Raw genomic sequence first — 15,132 nt, 5'->3', positions numbered from 1 at the left:
CCTCCGTCTCTTCTTGGCTGATTTCCTCATAACTTCCTGAGCGAATAGGTCCGCTAATGGAGAAAGGAATTTTGCCCACTTCTAATGAGATCATTTGAGAATATGACCCAGAAACTTGAGATCAAATTGAAATATTTTGGTTCTACCCTCCTACTGGTTTGAACAAAATAGTTTGAATGACACAGTTCTACAGGCAATGTTCCGTGACAGCTCAGAGATGTGCCTTGGAGCCTGCCACTCAGTCTTCAGCTTAGTGAAGGTTGACGAAGCCAGGAAGTGGTGCAAGCTGCAGTTGCCCACTTGACAGGCATTGATGTAAGATGCTCACCTCGGCTGATGCATTTATTCAGCAAATATATGCAGAATGCCTACCGTATGCCATGCCCTGAGCTGAGTCTCCTACTTCAAGAGACTGACGAATACTTAAAACACAGAGATGAAGAGACAGTCTAGCCTGGCAGTAACAGTACTTTGTTGACTAAAACCATTTGACAGTAAGAGAGAAGGACTAGGATTTCCAAGGCACCGTAAAACTCCTTGCCCGCAATCGTGCCAGAGCTGCGAGGAAAAAGGCAGTTCCGTGAAAAAAGTGGAGTAAACTAGACACGTCAGTCAGCCAGGGAATACGGGCGTGAGTTGCTGTCTGGCTACATTAGACTGTGCTCTGACACTGCTATGTTCTGTGATCCCCTGAACCATGATCAGTGAAGAATGAGCAGAAAGTAGCAAAGCCTAAAATGTCTGCAGCCTGTGTCTATTTAAAAGTCAAAACCTTAACATCTGGGAATGTTTGTGTGAATTTTGGCCCCTACAAGTCTTAAGGAGGGGTGTTCTCGGGTTGCCAGTATCAGAAACGAGACGTTCTTCTTCCATTTAAATAAACCCCACACGTTTCTACTGGAAGAAAATTATGATAAAGTTGTTATCACAGGCACATCCGAATTGATCATTTATGTAAGAAAAATGGCATTTTGTGTATACTTATATATGTTATATTTATTTATATTTATGAGTGCTTATACATATAAATTACACATTATAAAATATAAATTAGCAAATACAGACATGTAAGGAAACAGTTGTATCTAAAAGGTTTCTTTTCATGTAAAATAGGTGGGCATTAGTTGTCCAAAGTTTAACCAGTTCACCTATCAGTCTTAGTTGGACACTAATGGTTCACACTGTTTTCTCACAAAGAGGTTTCACTTGATCTCTGATGCGAATTGCATGTGTGTCTTCGGGATTTCCTGTGTGACAGGTTGGAAGTGAAGTGGAGACGTTGAACCTTCAGGTGACCACCCTGTTTAAGGAGCTTCAGGAGGCTCATACAAAACTCAGTGAAGCTGAGCTAATGAAGAAGAGACTTCAAGAGAAGTAAGAGTGAGGGATGAATTTCATTTTCTCCTTCGGAAAGTGTACCTTTTTACAAAATACATTACCATGTAAAAACACAGTTTCGCGACTGTGTTACTGAAAGAAAAATAGAAACCTAATCAAAATCTGAATCTGGAAAACACGAATGTTGAGGTGGATGGACAGGTTCATTCACACGTGTGAAATACTTGTACTAATGTGGCTGGGGTGGGGCCTGGGGAAATCTGATTCAGCTGTTTGTGGATGTCATTGATGCACTAGCTTCTGCGAGGAACTGGGAAAAAGCAGTAAGCCAGAGGCCTGTGACCCTCCTGAGTCAACAGCATGGATGCAAGGAAACATAAACAAAAGCTGCAAAGAGCAAGAAGAACTGGAGTGAGATTTATTGAGGAAAAGAAAATCATTTTCAGTCAGTTACGAAGGCTACTATTTACATTGAGAATTTTGCATTTGCTTGTTTTTCTTGATGTAACAAGTTACCCCAAATTTAGAAAAGCTAAGTTGATGTGGTTTTTGGGATTCGTTGGCAAACATGTTTCCAGCACAACGTAGGGGTGTGTATTGCCTTGAAGTTAGGCTTACCAAGGCTAAACAGTGTATCTGGCACAGCATGGTAGCAAAAGCTAGGGACTTTGGACAAACATATCTCGTTGAAATGTGGATCTACAGTTTATTTGTGGTATTACCTTGGGCAAGTTAGTTATTTAACCTCTCTGAGCCCTAGTTTTATCATTTCTAAAATGTGTGTCATTACCCCTCTTCATAATGTTGTATTGAGATGTTTAACACGCTGGGCGTTAATGCCTTGCAAATGGCTACCGTAGGTTCATATTTAGTATTATTATATTGAAATTCTCTTTCTGGTCTTTAAGAGGGCTTAGGGCATTTCCTTTTCCCTTATTAAATCTTTGTCAGAAGTCATATTCTTTGTGCTTAACAGAACCCATAACTTTTTAAAATATTGACAATATCCATGGATCACTATGTGAAAAGGACCTTTAGCCAATTACTATTTTGGTCTGTGTCTGAAGAACAAAGCTGTATTTTTACATGGCTCAGTTATTCCAGGTGGGCCATGGCTTGTGTGGTCTTAGAGCTGTACTTTTTTACATTAGGCATACGGATTCTGAAATATGTAAATTTATTTTCCAAAAAAAGATCTGTATTTTTTGGTTTAGTCATGAGAGTGTAGAAATACTGCCTGTTTCTAGTAAGGAAGCAAGGAGGATAAAATATTTTAGTTTGCACTGCTAAATACTCCTTGAAAAATGCAATCCTAAAATTCTTTGTATTTGGTACCTAAGTCTTGGGATTTGAGAGCCACTGAGAAATGAAGGAGTGTCATTCATCCTTATGAAATATTGATCTTTCCTAGATGTCAGGCCCTTGAAAGGAAGAATTCTGCAACCCCCTCAGAGCTGAGTGAAAAGCAAGAGCTTGTTTATAACAACAAAAAGTTGGAGCTACAAGTGGAAAGCATGCGCTCAGAAATCAAAATGGAGCGAGCAAAAACTGAAGACGAAAAGTGAGTAGCCACAGCCAAATGACTACTGGAAGAAAATAGAATAGCACTTTTATCAGATGGAAATAGGATTTGAGAAGACATTATAAATGTTTCTCTTTTATGTATTTGAAGGAGCACCGGGAGATTTTTCTGAGGAGATAACATTTGTTTTATTATAATTATTACTGAAGTGACTTGTAATCTATCTTGATTTTGGGGGGGGGGCGGTGAAAGATTGTTTTCTTTGAGAGTCAGAAAATGCTAGCAGGTGGTGGGATGGCAAAGGTAGAAGAGAAGAATTTGCTAGTTGAGTGTTCAGAAGGCGGTTGGAAAGCAAGACTAAGTTTTTAGGCTATCTCCCCCAAGATGCCATTTCTTGATGTCTTTTTCAATAGGTCCAAGTTAGCCACTCTCCAGATGACACATAACAAGCTTCTTCAAGAATACAATAATTCACTGAAAATGATCGAGGAACTAAAAAGGAAAGAGGTACCCCTAGAAAAAAATTACTTTCGTAGCCTCATAACAAAAAGAAAGTGTTAATTAAACATTGTTATATGTAAAGTCATTGTTAATCTTTAACTGAGTCTGGTTTCAGAGGTTGTTTTTCATCTTATCATTGATTACTTGCGCCCGACTACCTGTGACTGCTGGTGTTCTGCCTGTGCATAATGTGCTTCGTGGTGGGCTGAGGCCTACAGTTGGGGAGTAAGCTTTTAGCATTTCTAACAGCGGGCAGGGCTATAGGACAGCCACCAGCATGGGCTCCCACGGGAGCAGGGCACAATGAGACCACTGGCTGCCACTGGAGAGGTCATCTCCATGGAGCTGTCACTGGGCTTCCTTGCTACTGTCAGTGACCTTGAGACTCTGGACTCACCTGACGGCAGCTTCCATTAGCATAATGCCAGCATGATGTGGCAGTTTACACATGGGTAGATATGTGAGGTGATGGATGCATTAACCTGGTTGGGGGAGCTCTTTCATGCTGCATATACATATCAAACCGTCACATTCTTCACTTTAAATATCTTACAGCATTGTCGGTTTTACTTGAAGAAAGCCGGGATAAATGAGTACAGATCATGGGAGCTTTGGATTAGAAGGGGTATTTGAGTTTATATGCTTATAAATGTACTCTGTTTTTCATTTTTCTTAATAGAATATTGTTCCTCTCGAGGACCTAGTAAAATTTTTTGATTTTTTTTAATTAAAAAAAATTTTTTTTATAGTTTTTATTTATTTGTGAGACAGAGACAGAGGGTGAGCGGGGGAGGGGCAGAGACACACAGAATCTGAAACAGGCTCCAGGCTCTGAGCTGCCAACCAGCACAGAAGCTGATGCGAGGCTCGAACCCATGAACTGCGAGATCATGACCTGAGCTGAAGTTAGACACTTAACCAACTGAGCCACCCAGACGCCCCATTACTTATTTATTTTTTAATGTTTTTCATTTTAATTTATTTTTTAAGAGACAGAGAGCGAGTGGGGGAGGGCCAGAGAAAGGAGGAGACAGAATCCCAAGCAGGCTTCATGCTGTCAGCGGAGAGTCCAATGCCGGGCTCAAACCCACAAACCATGAGATCATGACCGGAGCCAAAATCAAGAGTCAAACACTAAGCTGATTGAGCCACCCAGGTGCCCCTATGTATTTATTTTTAATTAAAGTATAGTTGACATAGGATGTCAGATTAGTTTTCATCGTGATTTGATATTTATATATATTATGAAATGCTCATAACTGTAGTTACCGTCTGTCACCATACAAAGTTATTACAATAGTATTGACTGTACAGTTGACCCTTGAACAAAAAGAGTTTGCACAGGTCCACTTAATGTGCAACTTTTTTATTTCTTTTTAAAAAATTTTTTAAGTGTTTATTTTTGAGAAAGCACAAGCAAGGGACAGAGAGAAAGGGACAGAGGATCTGAAGTGGGCTCTGTGGTGACAGCAACAAGCCTGATGTGGGGCTCGAACTCACAGACCATGAGATCATGACCTGAGCCGAGGTCGGACACTCAACCAAGTGAGCCACCCAGGCACCCCCAAATATGCATATTTTTTGAAATACAGTACTATAAATGTATTTTTTCTTCTTTATGATTTTCCTAATAACATTTTCTTTTCTCTAGCTCACTTTATTGTAAGAATATAGTATATAACTCACATAACATACAAAATATGTGTTAACCAACTAAATTATCAGTATGGCTTCTAGTCACCCACAGGCTATTACTAGTTAAGTTTCTGGGGAGTCAGAAGTTAAGTGACATAGATTTGTGACTATGCAGGAGTCAGTGCCTCTAACCTCTGCATTGTTCTAACCCCCGCGGTATCCCCTATGCTGTCCTGTGCTTTCCCTTGACTTATTTACTTTGCAACCAGAAGTCTGTACCTCTTGACCCCCTTCACCTATTTCTCCCCCTTCACCTATTTCGCCCATCGTCCTGTTTCCGTCTCCACTGGCAACCACCAGTTCGTTCTCTGTATTCATGAGTTTCTGATTTGTTTGTGCATTTGTTTTGTTTTTTTAGATTCCACATCCAAGTGAAATCATATGGTATTTGTCTGTTTCTCTAACTTACTTCACTTAACGTAATACCCTCTTGGTCCATCCATATTGTCACAAATGTCATTTCAGTCTTCTTATGTCTGAGTAATATTCCATTGTGTGTATACATATATACACACCACATGTATACACACCGCTTCTTCCACATCCATTCATCTACCTATGGACACCTGGGTTGATTCCATATCTTGGCTATTATAAATAGTGCTGTAGAAACAGAAGAGGATAGATCTTTTTGAATTAGTATTTTTGTTTTCTTTGGGTCCATACACAGAAGTGGAATCGCTGGATCATACAGCAGTTCTATTTCTAAGTTTTTGAGGAACTTTCATACACTTTTCCAAAGAGGCTGCCCCAGTGTACATTTCCACCGAGAGTGCACAAGGTTCCCCTTTCTCCATGTCCTGGCCATTCTGATAGGTATGATGGGGTCAGTTTTTAACTTAAACAAGTTTCTTTTCCACTGACTTCACCAAGTAAGAGGAAGGTCGGTGGGAAAAGTAACAGTATCAGCAAGTTACAGTGTCACTGAGATCAGGATTTGTTATTATTTCCCTTATTTTAGTGTTGTTTTCAATTGTTTTAAATTAAGAAATTATAATTTGCAGGATACCTAGGTGGCTCCATCGATTAAGCGACTGACTCTTGATTTCAGCTCAGGTCACGATCTCACAGTTCATGAGTTCAGGCTCCACATCAGGCTCCGTGCTGACAGTGTGGAGCCTGCTTGGGATTGTCTATCTCTGCCCCTCCCCCATTCACACTGTCTCTCTCTCTCTCTCTCTCTCTCTCTCAAAAAAAAAGAAATAAAAAAAAGAAATTATCATTTGCAAGCTGTAAGTTAAACGAATACAACTTTCTTAGTAAGTTACCATTGCTAATTAACGCAACAGTTCAGAGCGAGTCATTTAAAAACAAATTAAAATTTCATTCCCTATTTTACTAAAATAGTTTGAATTATTTCACAACTGTTTCTAGAATAAACCTCTCTTTCAGTCAGAAAAGGTGGATAAGGTGGTACTGCAAGAACTGAGCGGAAAACTGGAGCTGGCGGAGAAGGCCCTGGCTTCCAAGCAGCTGCAGATGGACGAGATGAAGCAGACCATCGCCAGGCAGGAGGAGGACCTGGAAACCATGGCTGTTCTGAGGGCTCAGGTAAGCCACGTCCCCAGACACGAACTCAGTCAGCCGACCCCGATCGTGGGCTCACGTCAGCCACGTCCCCAGACACGGACTCAGTCAGCCGCCCCCGATCGTGGGCTCACGTCAGCCACGTCCCCAGACACGGACTCAGTCAGCCGCCCCCGATCGTGGGCTCACGTCAGCCACGTCCCCAGACACGGACTCAGTCAGCCAACCCCAATCATGGGCTCACATCAGCCACGTCCGAAGACACGAACTCAGGCCAACCCCGATCACATCCTCAAATGGGAAAGTGTTAGTGTTTCAAGTATATTTTTGGATTTTATGTTCTTTCCACCAAGGTATATTTTTTTAAATTTTATTGAAGTGTATCACGTGTGGGAAGTGCACCAAACCATACAATGAAACCATAAAATTTGGGGGAGAAAACCTACTTTTAAATATAGAAAGTTAAAAAAACTGGTATTAGAGTAATGGGCATTTCTCTGTTAAGTAGTTGTTTTTACTTTATAATTTTGTAACAGTGAAGAAATTGCTATGATGGTATAATAGTTATGTTTCTAGGTTAAGATATTACCCTCCGATTTAGCAGCTAAAATGATGGCAGGCATTTGTTACCCCACAGCATTTCTATGGGTCGGGCATCCAGGAATGGGTTAGCAGGGTGAGTCTGGCTCAGGGCCTGTCAGAGGCTGCACGCAGGATGGAGCGGAAGATCCACTTGCAAGCTGGCTCCCTCACGGGGCTGGGGGTGGGGAGCTTCAGTTCCTCAACCCCTGGGCCTCTCCACAAGGCCATTGAGCACCCTCCTGACAGGAGAGCTGGCTTCTCCCACTGCACGTAACCCAGGAGAGAACGAGGCAGAAGCCACAGCATCTTTCGTGACCTAGTCTCAGAAGCCACACACTGTCATTGCTGCGGTGCCCTGGTGCTTATGTGGGCTGGCCCTACTCATTGTGGGAGGGGACCACATACAGGGATGAATACCCAGAGGTGAGGGTCACCGGAGCCGTCTTGGAGGCTGGCTACCACTCTGGACGTCTGGGCTTCAGCCCAGGTTCAAGTGCTGGTTTGACCAGTACCAAGATTAAGAGCTATTAAACTTGTAAGTGTAAAAGGAGCATAGCAATGCTACATTCCCAGGATTTTTGATAAGGTGAAATAAGATAGGAATATAGGCACCCAATATAGGTGCCTTGTACATGTTTGAAATTCAATAAATACAATCTATTTACTATTATTACTTAAAATTTAACTTAAGGCCAGCCTTCATAAACATACCTGACAGAGTAAATGAACCATGTACTACCTTAAGCTAAGCCTGAATATTATTTTTTTTAAAAAAGATCAGAGAATTTTGGGGCGCCTGGGTGGCTCAGTGGGTTAAGCATCTGACTTCAGCTCAGGTCATGATCTTGTGGTTCATGGGTTCGACAGGGGTGACAGCTCAGAGCCTGGAGCCTGCTTCCAATTCTATGTCTCCCTCTCTCTTTGCCCTTCCCCCTGTTCACACTCTGTCCCTCTCTCTCTCAAAAATAAACAAACATTAAAAAATGTTTTTTTAAAGATCAGAGAATTTTCATGAATGGTACATGCAGTGTTTAAACCACCTACCTCAGTGTCATTGCCAGTTCCTAATTGTCTAAAGTGCACACAAACACACAGCTTGTCTCCTGTCTGAAGGTAGTTGCAAGTTCGTGGTCGCCACCCTGGTCTCCAGCAGGGAGATACACCTGTGACTTACAAGGTGCATCCCAGGAGGCAGCATCCCCTCTGCGCCTGGTCCCTGGATGACTGTGGAGCATCCACATCCATCCAGGCGGTAACTCCTGAGTCTTTTACCTTCTTACAGATGGAGGTTTACTGCTCTGACTTCCATGCTGAAAGAGAGGCAAGAGAAAAGATACATGAAGAAAAGGAGCAGCTGGCTTTGCAGCTGGCAATTCTGCTGAAAGAGAATAACACTTTTGAAGACGGAGGCAGGTGAGGGGAAGGAGGGCTCGGGGCTCGCACCTGGGGCGCAGGTGGCCGTCAGGGGTACTTCTCCAGTCGAGCTGCATGAAGTACTGTGGGCCCACTTCACTTGGTTGCGTCCCCGACACTCAGCCTGATTTACAACAAGGCCTGACGGCATCTTGCGTGAACCTGAGGAGTTCCTTGCTCTCGGGCCTGTGCATTTCCAAGTCCCATCCTGCCGCTGTCGGGGTAAATATTCTTAACACTTTAAGCAAGTTGGTAATGTGTTTGTGGGGGCACCTGGGGGGCCCAGTCTGCTAAGCCTCCAACTCTTGATTTCTGCTCAGGTCATGATCTCACAGTTGTGAGATCAAGCCCCATGTTGGGCTCATACTGGGCATGGAGCCTGCTTGAGATTCTCTCTCCCTCCACCCCTCACCATCATGCACTCTCTCTTTCTCTCTAAAAAGAAAAAAAAATGATCACTAGGTATTGTTTTGCAGCTTGCTTTATGGAACACTGGGAATTCAAACTGTGTGTGTGTGTGTGTGTGTGTATACAGATTTATTTCATTCTCCTTAATTGCCCTATAGTGTCTTGTTTTAGAAATATGCCACTTTTTTCTAATCCATTTCCTTATCAATAGACAGTTTGGTTATTTACTGATTTTTTTTATCTTAATTGTTATTTTCTTTTACTACACTGTGCTAGTGCCAATAATATTTCAAACTCAAGTTAATCCTTAAATTTTGGTTTTTATGAACCTTGCATTTTTTTGGCTCTTTTTTTCCCCTGTATTGCTCTTGAATGTGTGCTTAATATTGTCATACTTCAGGGCTTTAGACATTACTGTAGTGTCGCTTTTCATCCCAGTAGGCAGTCCTTGATGGAGATGCAGAGCCGTCATGGGGCCAGAACAAGTGACCCGGACCAGCAGGCCTACCTCGTTCAGAGAGGTAAGTCCCATGTGACTGTAGGTTTTCAGGCTCCAGCGGGTAACTATTCTATGAAGAAAATGCTTGAAGACAATTTCACTACATTCTACACAATGAATCTGAGATCACGCTGTGAAAAATACAGCACCCTGCAGTCTTATCCCACAGTACGCTATTCTTCATCCATTACAGACTGAATCCAGACACCAGACTCTCTTCATGCTGGCAGTTAAAGCCTGGCATAGCCTAGCTTTTAACCTTCTCCCCCTCGAATTCCCTACAGCTATTAGCCAACAGAATCACTCCCTGTTCCTTGAACTTGTCCTAGGCTTGTATACCTGCACACACTTGGTTACGTGGTGTCCTTCTCTCACTCAAGTCCCTGTCCCTCTTTTGTCCCTTTTCAGTGAACTCCTACCTCGTCTGTAGAACCCACTTCAAATACTATCTTCGTGATTCTAACAGAATGTAACCTCTTCCCTCCTGAATTTCCAAAGTGCTTTGTTCCTCTTGTTGGACTCATCTGCTGTCTTATATTATAATTATCGATGTGTTCTAAATATGTATCTAGGTGTTGTGTTGCATAAGCTCTCCCAGAGCTTGACTCTTCGCCCATTGCCTGGTGTTATGCACATCATAGTGTTAGCATTTACTGCGTTTACTGTGCACGAGCACAGCCCTGATCACTTCATACGTGTGATCCTCACAAAATTCCATGAGTTATATATTTTCACAATCTTCCAGAAGACAAGGTTAGGGGCTGAACTAGACATGGAACAACCCGAGGTCTTCTGACTCTTAACCACTACACGGTACTGCATGTCATAGGTTATCCTCTAATTATGTGTCACATCCCGATTTCAGTTGCCTGAGTGAAATCGGTCTTGACACTTATAAAGTGCTGTGTTTGTTACTTATTAAAAGACACTTATTAAAACACAGTGCTGTGTTTATTACACGGTTTTCATACACTGTACTCATGTTTTTTAATGATTAGTAAACCCCTGTGTTGTAGCACATCACTGAAAGGGAAGGATTGTCCTGGAGTCTAGAGATGAAAAAAAAAAAAAGAATTCAAGGGATTGAAAACTGACAGAGGTAGACAAAAAGTTAGTAGCAGTGCCACTCAAAAAGAATCTGGGTTTAGGAAGCTATCCTAAATTTCACATAAAACTGGCTTTTTAACATTTTTTTAATGGTGGACCAGTCTGAGTCCCTTCCACATACCAACCGGTTACTGAAACATCCTAACATCAGCAGCAGCAGGGAAGCAGTGTCACTATATTATCATCACCTGCTCAGTCTTGGGGAAATTTCCCTGAGTGTCCCTTTTACCTCCCATCTTCCCCTGTCCCCCCAACCAAAGCTCTTTTATAGGAAAAAAATAAAGTGATGTTAGAGGTAGTAATTCAGGTTAAAAATCAACAGAGCATTCATGGGGTATCCGCGGAGGTAGCGCACAGACTGACATGAACATTAGCCTCAGGCATGTTGAACATCGTAGGGTGAAGCTGTGTTCATCTCTCAAAGCTGCGTCTACCCACTTGAACACCACCAGACCTCTTCTCTAATCTGATTTAAATACCCCACGAACACCCAGATACCTCTGATGTCAAAAGTGCAACATTGTCATGGGTCCAAAAGGACAGTCTCTCACACCTGGATTTCTTAGAGGAGGGTTTCTTTGGTCATAATTAAATAAGGCAAATGCCTGTTTATGTTAAAAAACAAAAACAAAAAAAAGAACAGGGGCGTCTGGGTGGCTCAGTCGGTTGAGTGTCTGACTTCGGCTCAGGTCATGATCTCATGGTTCATGGGTTCGAGCCCCATGTCAGGCTCTGTGCTGACAGCTAGCTCAGAGCCTGGAGCCTGTTTCAGATTCTGTGTCTCCCTCTCTCTCTCTGCCCCTCCCCTGCTCACGCTGTCTCTCTCTCTCTCAGAAATAAATAAAACATTAAAAAAGTTAAAAAACAAAAAAACCAGACATTCTTTGACTTACAGTCTAAAAATCATCACATTTATTCATGATTATCCTAATAAGCTTCTTGTCTTCTATAATGTAATATTCCACAGACTGTCTTCAGATTTTTATTTTATTTTTATTACTATTTTTTTTTAGCTTCCTAACAAAGCTGCCTTAGACAGTAGCCCCTCTTCACTCTCTTTCATCATTGTGGTCACCCGTGGCCGGCAAAGCATCTGCCCTGGTCTGGGCCACTCAGCTGAGCATGAGGGAACACATAGGTGCATGGTCAGGTCCGTGGCGGCTGATGGTCTGGTTGGAGAGACAGGATGTGTGCATAAAAAGATGGAGTCATAAAACAAGATAATATTTTTTTAATGTTTTTTTTATTTATTTCTGAGAGAGAAAGACAGCGTGAGCAGGGGAGGGTCAGAGAGCGAAGGAGACACAGAATCTGAAACAGGCTCCAGGCTCTGAGCTGGCTGTCAGCACAGAGCCGAACGTGGGGCTTGAACCCACGATCCGTGAGATCATGACCTGAGCCGAAGTCCGTCGCTTAACTAACTGAGCCACCCAGGCGCCCAAAACAAGATAATATTTAAGTAACAGATGACACTGCTGAAGGTCAGAGGAAGGTGGTCTCTGGGGGCAGGGAAGCAGAGAAAGGCCTTAAAAAGGCCTGACTTTAAGGTTGACCTTGAAGCTAGGATTTCAGTAGGTATGGTATGAGAATAAAAGGTCAAAGGCAGAGGAGTGTGATGTGTTAACAATGAAAACTAAGTGTAGTTTATAGCAAAGAGCCAGGAGGTAGCGGGAACCTGTTAACAGCCTCATACGACAGCCCAAGTCTGAGTCTCGAAACCTAGACCAGGACAAAAGGAAAGGCAAAGGTGGATGAAGTCAAGTTTAAAATGAAAAATCGGGGCGCCTGGGTGGCTTAGTCGGTTAAGCGTCCGACTTTCACTTGGGTCATGATCTCGCGGTTCGTGGGTTTGAGCCCCGCGTCGGGCTCTGTGCTGACTGCCAGCTCAGAGCCTGGAGCCTGTTTCAGTCTGTGACTCCCTCTCTCTCTGACCCTCCCCTGCTCATGCTGTCTCTCTCTCTCTCCTAGAAATAAATAAAAAAATTTAAAAAAAAAATAAATAAATAAAATAAAATGAAAAATCAACGGTCCCCAATAAGTGGCCTGTTACCCTCTAGAGCAAGGGTTAACAAACTGCAGCCTACACAAAAAGTTTACTGACTACTGACTTAAGACCATGAGACCATTAGAAAGACCCCTGCTTCTGGAAGTCATGGCTTGTGAGCAGTATTTCTGTGCAACGGTGCTTCTAAAGTTCACTGAACAGACTATCATAGTCTCCATGTTATTCAGTTCAAATAATATGGTCAGAAGCAGATAACCATGTTAAAGGTCACCTCCACGATCAGCTTCCAAAGCAAACATTTTGGGGCCTGATTGAAAGTTCTGAGACCAAAATGGTTTGCACTGGTCCGGAAAGGTCAGATCAAGGAGATGCCTTGGGAGCCAAAAGTCCTTTCCAGCGTTGATCAGTTTGCATGTGGGACCTGCTTAGCATTCTTATATTTAGACTTGAACCTTGGGCCAGGTCTAAAATTGGACAGAATGACACAACCCATTCTTCCCCTTTTGCTCCCCACTTACTTTGCCTGGGAAGCCCTTAGATGTGCGTAAAGCTCCTCTCAGGTGCGGTGGGTCTCATGAGGGGCTCTTTTGCACAGAGCAGTCTGAGGCTGGTGCCTTTTTTGTCCTCCTGCTAATCTGCCTCATGTGGCACAGTGTGGCCCTCCCCTTACGCACCCCAGCTGTCACTTTTCTCTCCCCAAATCCCCTTCATTTCTGTACCCCTCTCATCTACCTCTCAGGTGCTCAGATGCATGGGCAGAATGAACATGATTATTACCTCTGCTTCTGAGAGGGTTCTTATTGTTCTAGGAAACCTCTCTGTGCCACTCATTATTTCCTCCACCTTCTCTCGTCTTTAGCTCGTGTCCTTATCTACCTCGTTTCTTCTCTCAAATATTCCTATTTATATTAGAACATGTATTATTCTGCACCTAGAACTGAAATCACATTTTTTCACATACTAACAACCTGGACTAGAGCCCAAAACCTACAGTAATAGGAGAGCAGGTACTATGTGGGCAGATTTCCGTGTGTCTGTAGATTTATTAAGTTAAAGACCACGTCCCCAAAAAGAACCTGTATTCCCTCCCCATTGGGTACCAGTTGCAAAGTTTAATGGATGTTAAAATTAACTGTTAGTAAAATCAAATAAACAAAGCCACTTGCAGCATGGAAGAAATGGAATAACATTTCATTCAATGCTTGTTTTCAGGAGCTGAGGATACAAACTGGCGGCAGCAGCAACAGCGGAATATTCCAATTCATTCGTGCCCCAAATGTGGAGAAGTTCTACCCGACATAGACACGCTACAGATCCATGTGATGGACTGCATCATTTAAGTGTTCACATCCCACTGCCCCCAAATTTTTGGTAAATATCAGATTTTTTCCTCCAAGAGTTGTGCTTTTGCATAATTTGTTTTCACTCAAACATTTTGCCTCATTATGCTTATTTTAGGAGAAAGAAAATCAATATGTTCTAGGTAGGACATTTTTTTGTGGATTCCCTTAGAATCCTTAACATGCACTCTTCTGATAGATGCTTTATTTTATTTTATTTTTTTATGTTCCATGTATGTGAGCTGAACTGTTCATGCAGTTAATAAGTGTGTGACATCATGGGACAGGGTAAATATAATCAATGGAAAAGGCTTCACAGATAAACTTTCAGAACCTTTTAAGGAGTCAGGAAAAATGAAGTGATTACAGATTTAATCAAGAAAAGTTATCATTGTAAAATAAATTATATTGTTATTTTTCTCCATTTACAACACATCTGTACGGGGCTGTGTGTATGTTGTAGTTTTATTGCAGCCACAGTAATTGTACCAAAGTTGATATGGCTCTTTTCATACGAGCACTGTGGGCTCTTACTTGATCATCGGGACAAGTGACAGTGTATTGGTATGTGTGAAGTAGATACATTAGGGTCGCTGGTTCTGTTGTGCTGCAGGTATATGTGTTTGTACAGTAGTTTATTTCTAAAAAAGAACAGCTGTCTTTTGATTTTCCTGGGTCAAGCTGTATACTCATAAACACAAAAATAGGTCTTGCAAAATACAATTTTGTTTTTTAATCTTTCACATTGTTCATATATGATTGGCCAATTTCATAGGCTGTATTTTCCATATTCAGCTTCATAGAGGCATAATACTAATTCATATCTGTTTTGCTAATTCTATGCACATATACAAATCCCTTTACTAGAGGCTAGTATTTATTTGAATTAGAAATTATTCTTGCTAAGGAGGTGAAAAAACAGAGATTTGCCATATTTTGTAAACCTACAGTTTACCAAGATTAGCTAATATTGGACCAGTCATAAAAGTAAACAGTGTCCTTGTGTGTCTGTATCCTAAAACATTCAGAAGAAAATTAGACTTGATTTAATACTTGGGCGCGCGCGCGCGTGTGTGTGACTCTATGTTTTTTAAACCAGGAATAAAAACAACTAATTCTGTCTTCATGCCAAGGATCGCACTGCACAGATTCACCAGTAACTTAGATTTCCTCATGTCAGTCCATAGAGAATGCT

The 15,132-nt window shown here is 42.0% G+C and overlaps 1 protein-coding gene across 3 annotated transcripts in view; it reads left to right on the top strand.

Annotated features, from left to right (window-relative positions):
• The window catches only part of OPTN (optineurin), a 42,233-nt gene extending 27,170 nt beyond the window's left edge, over window positions 1-15,063 (top strand). For 2 of the 3 annotated variants that reach the window (XM_077758497.1, XM_077758498.1), the window contains exons 8-14: window positions 1,259-1,374; window positions 2,750-2,899; window positions 3,274-3,367; window positions 6,449-6,607; window positions 8,448-8,578; window positions 9,425-9,507; window positions 13,810-15,063. In XM_077758497.1, the coding sequence (XP_077614623.1) occupies window positions 1,259-1,374; window positions 2,750-2,899; window positions 3,274-3,367; window positions 6,449-6,607; window positions 8,448-8,578; window positions 9,425-9,507; window positions 13,810-13,937 (861 nt within the window). In that variant the 3' untranslated portion in view covers window positions 13,938-15,063. The remainder of the gene's footprint in view (window positions 1-1,258; window positions 1,375-2,749; window positions 2,900-3,273; window positions 3,368-6,448; window positions 6,608-8,447; window positions 8,579-9,424; window positions 9,508-13,809) is intronic. The other variant, XM_077758499.1, reaches the window with a different exon arrangement.
• Window positions 15,064-15,132: the final 69 nt, after the last annotated feature.

Source organism: Crocuta crocuta, unplaced genomic scaffold, assembly GCF_008692635.1.
Source record: "Crocuta crocuta isolate KB4526 unplaced genomic scaffold, BGI_CrCroc_1.0 scaffold32, whole genome shotgun sequence".
In the NCBI taxonomy this organism is placed as follows: domain Eukaryota; kingdom Metazoa; phylum Chordata; class Mammalia; order Carnivora; family Hyaenidae; genus Crocuta; species Crocuta crocuta.
Note: the sequence above shows the minus strand (reverse complement) of the source record. Positions and strands in the feature narration are given on the sequence as shown.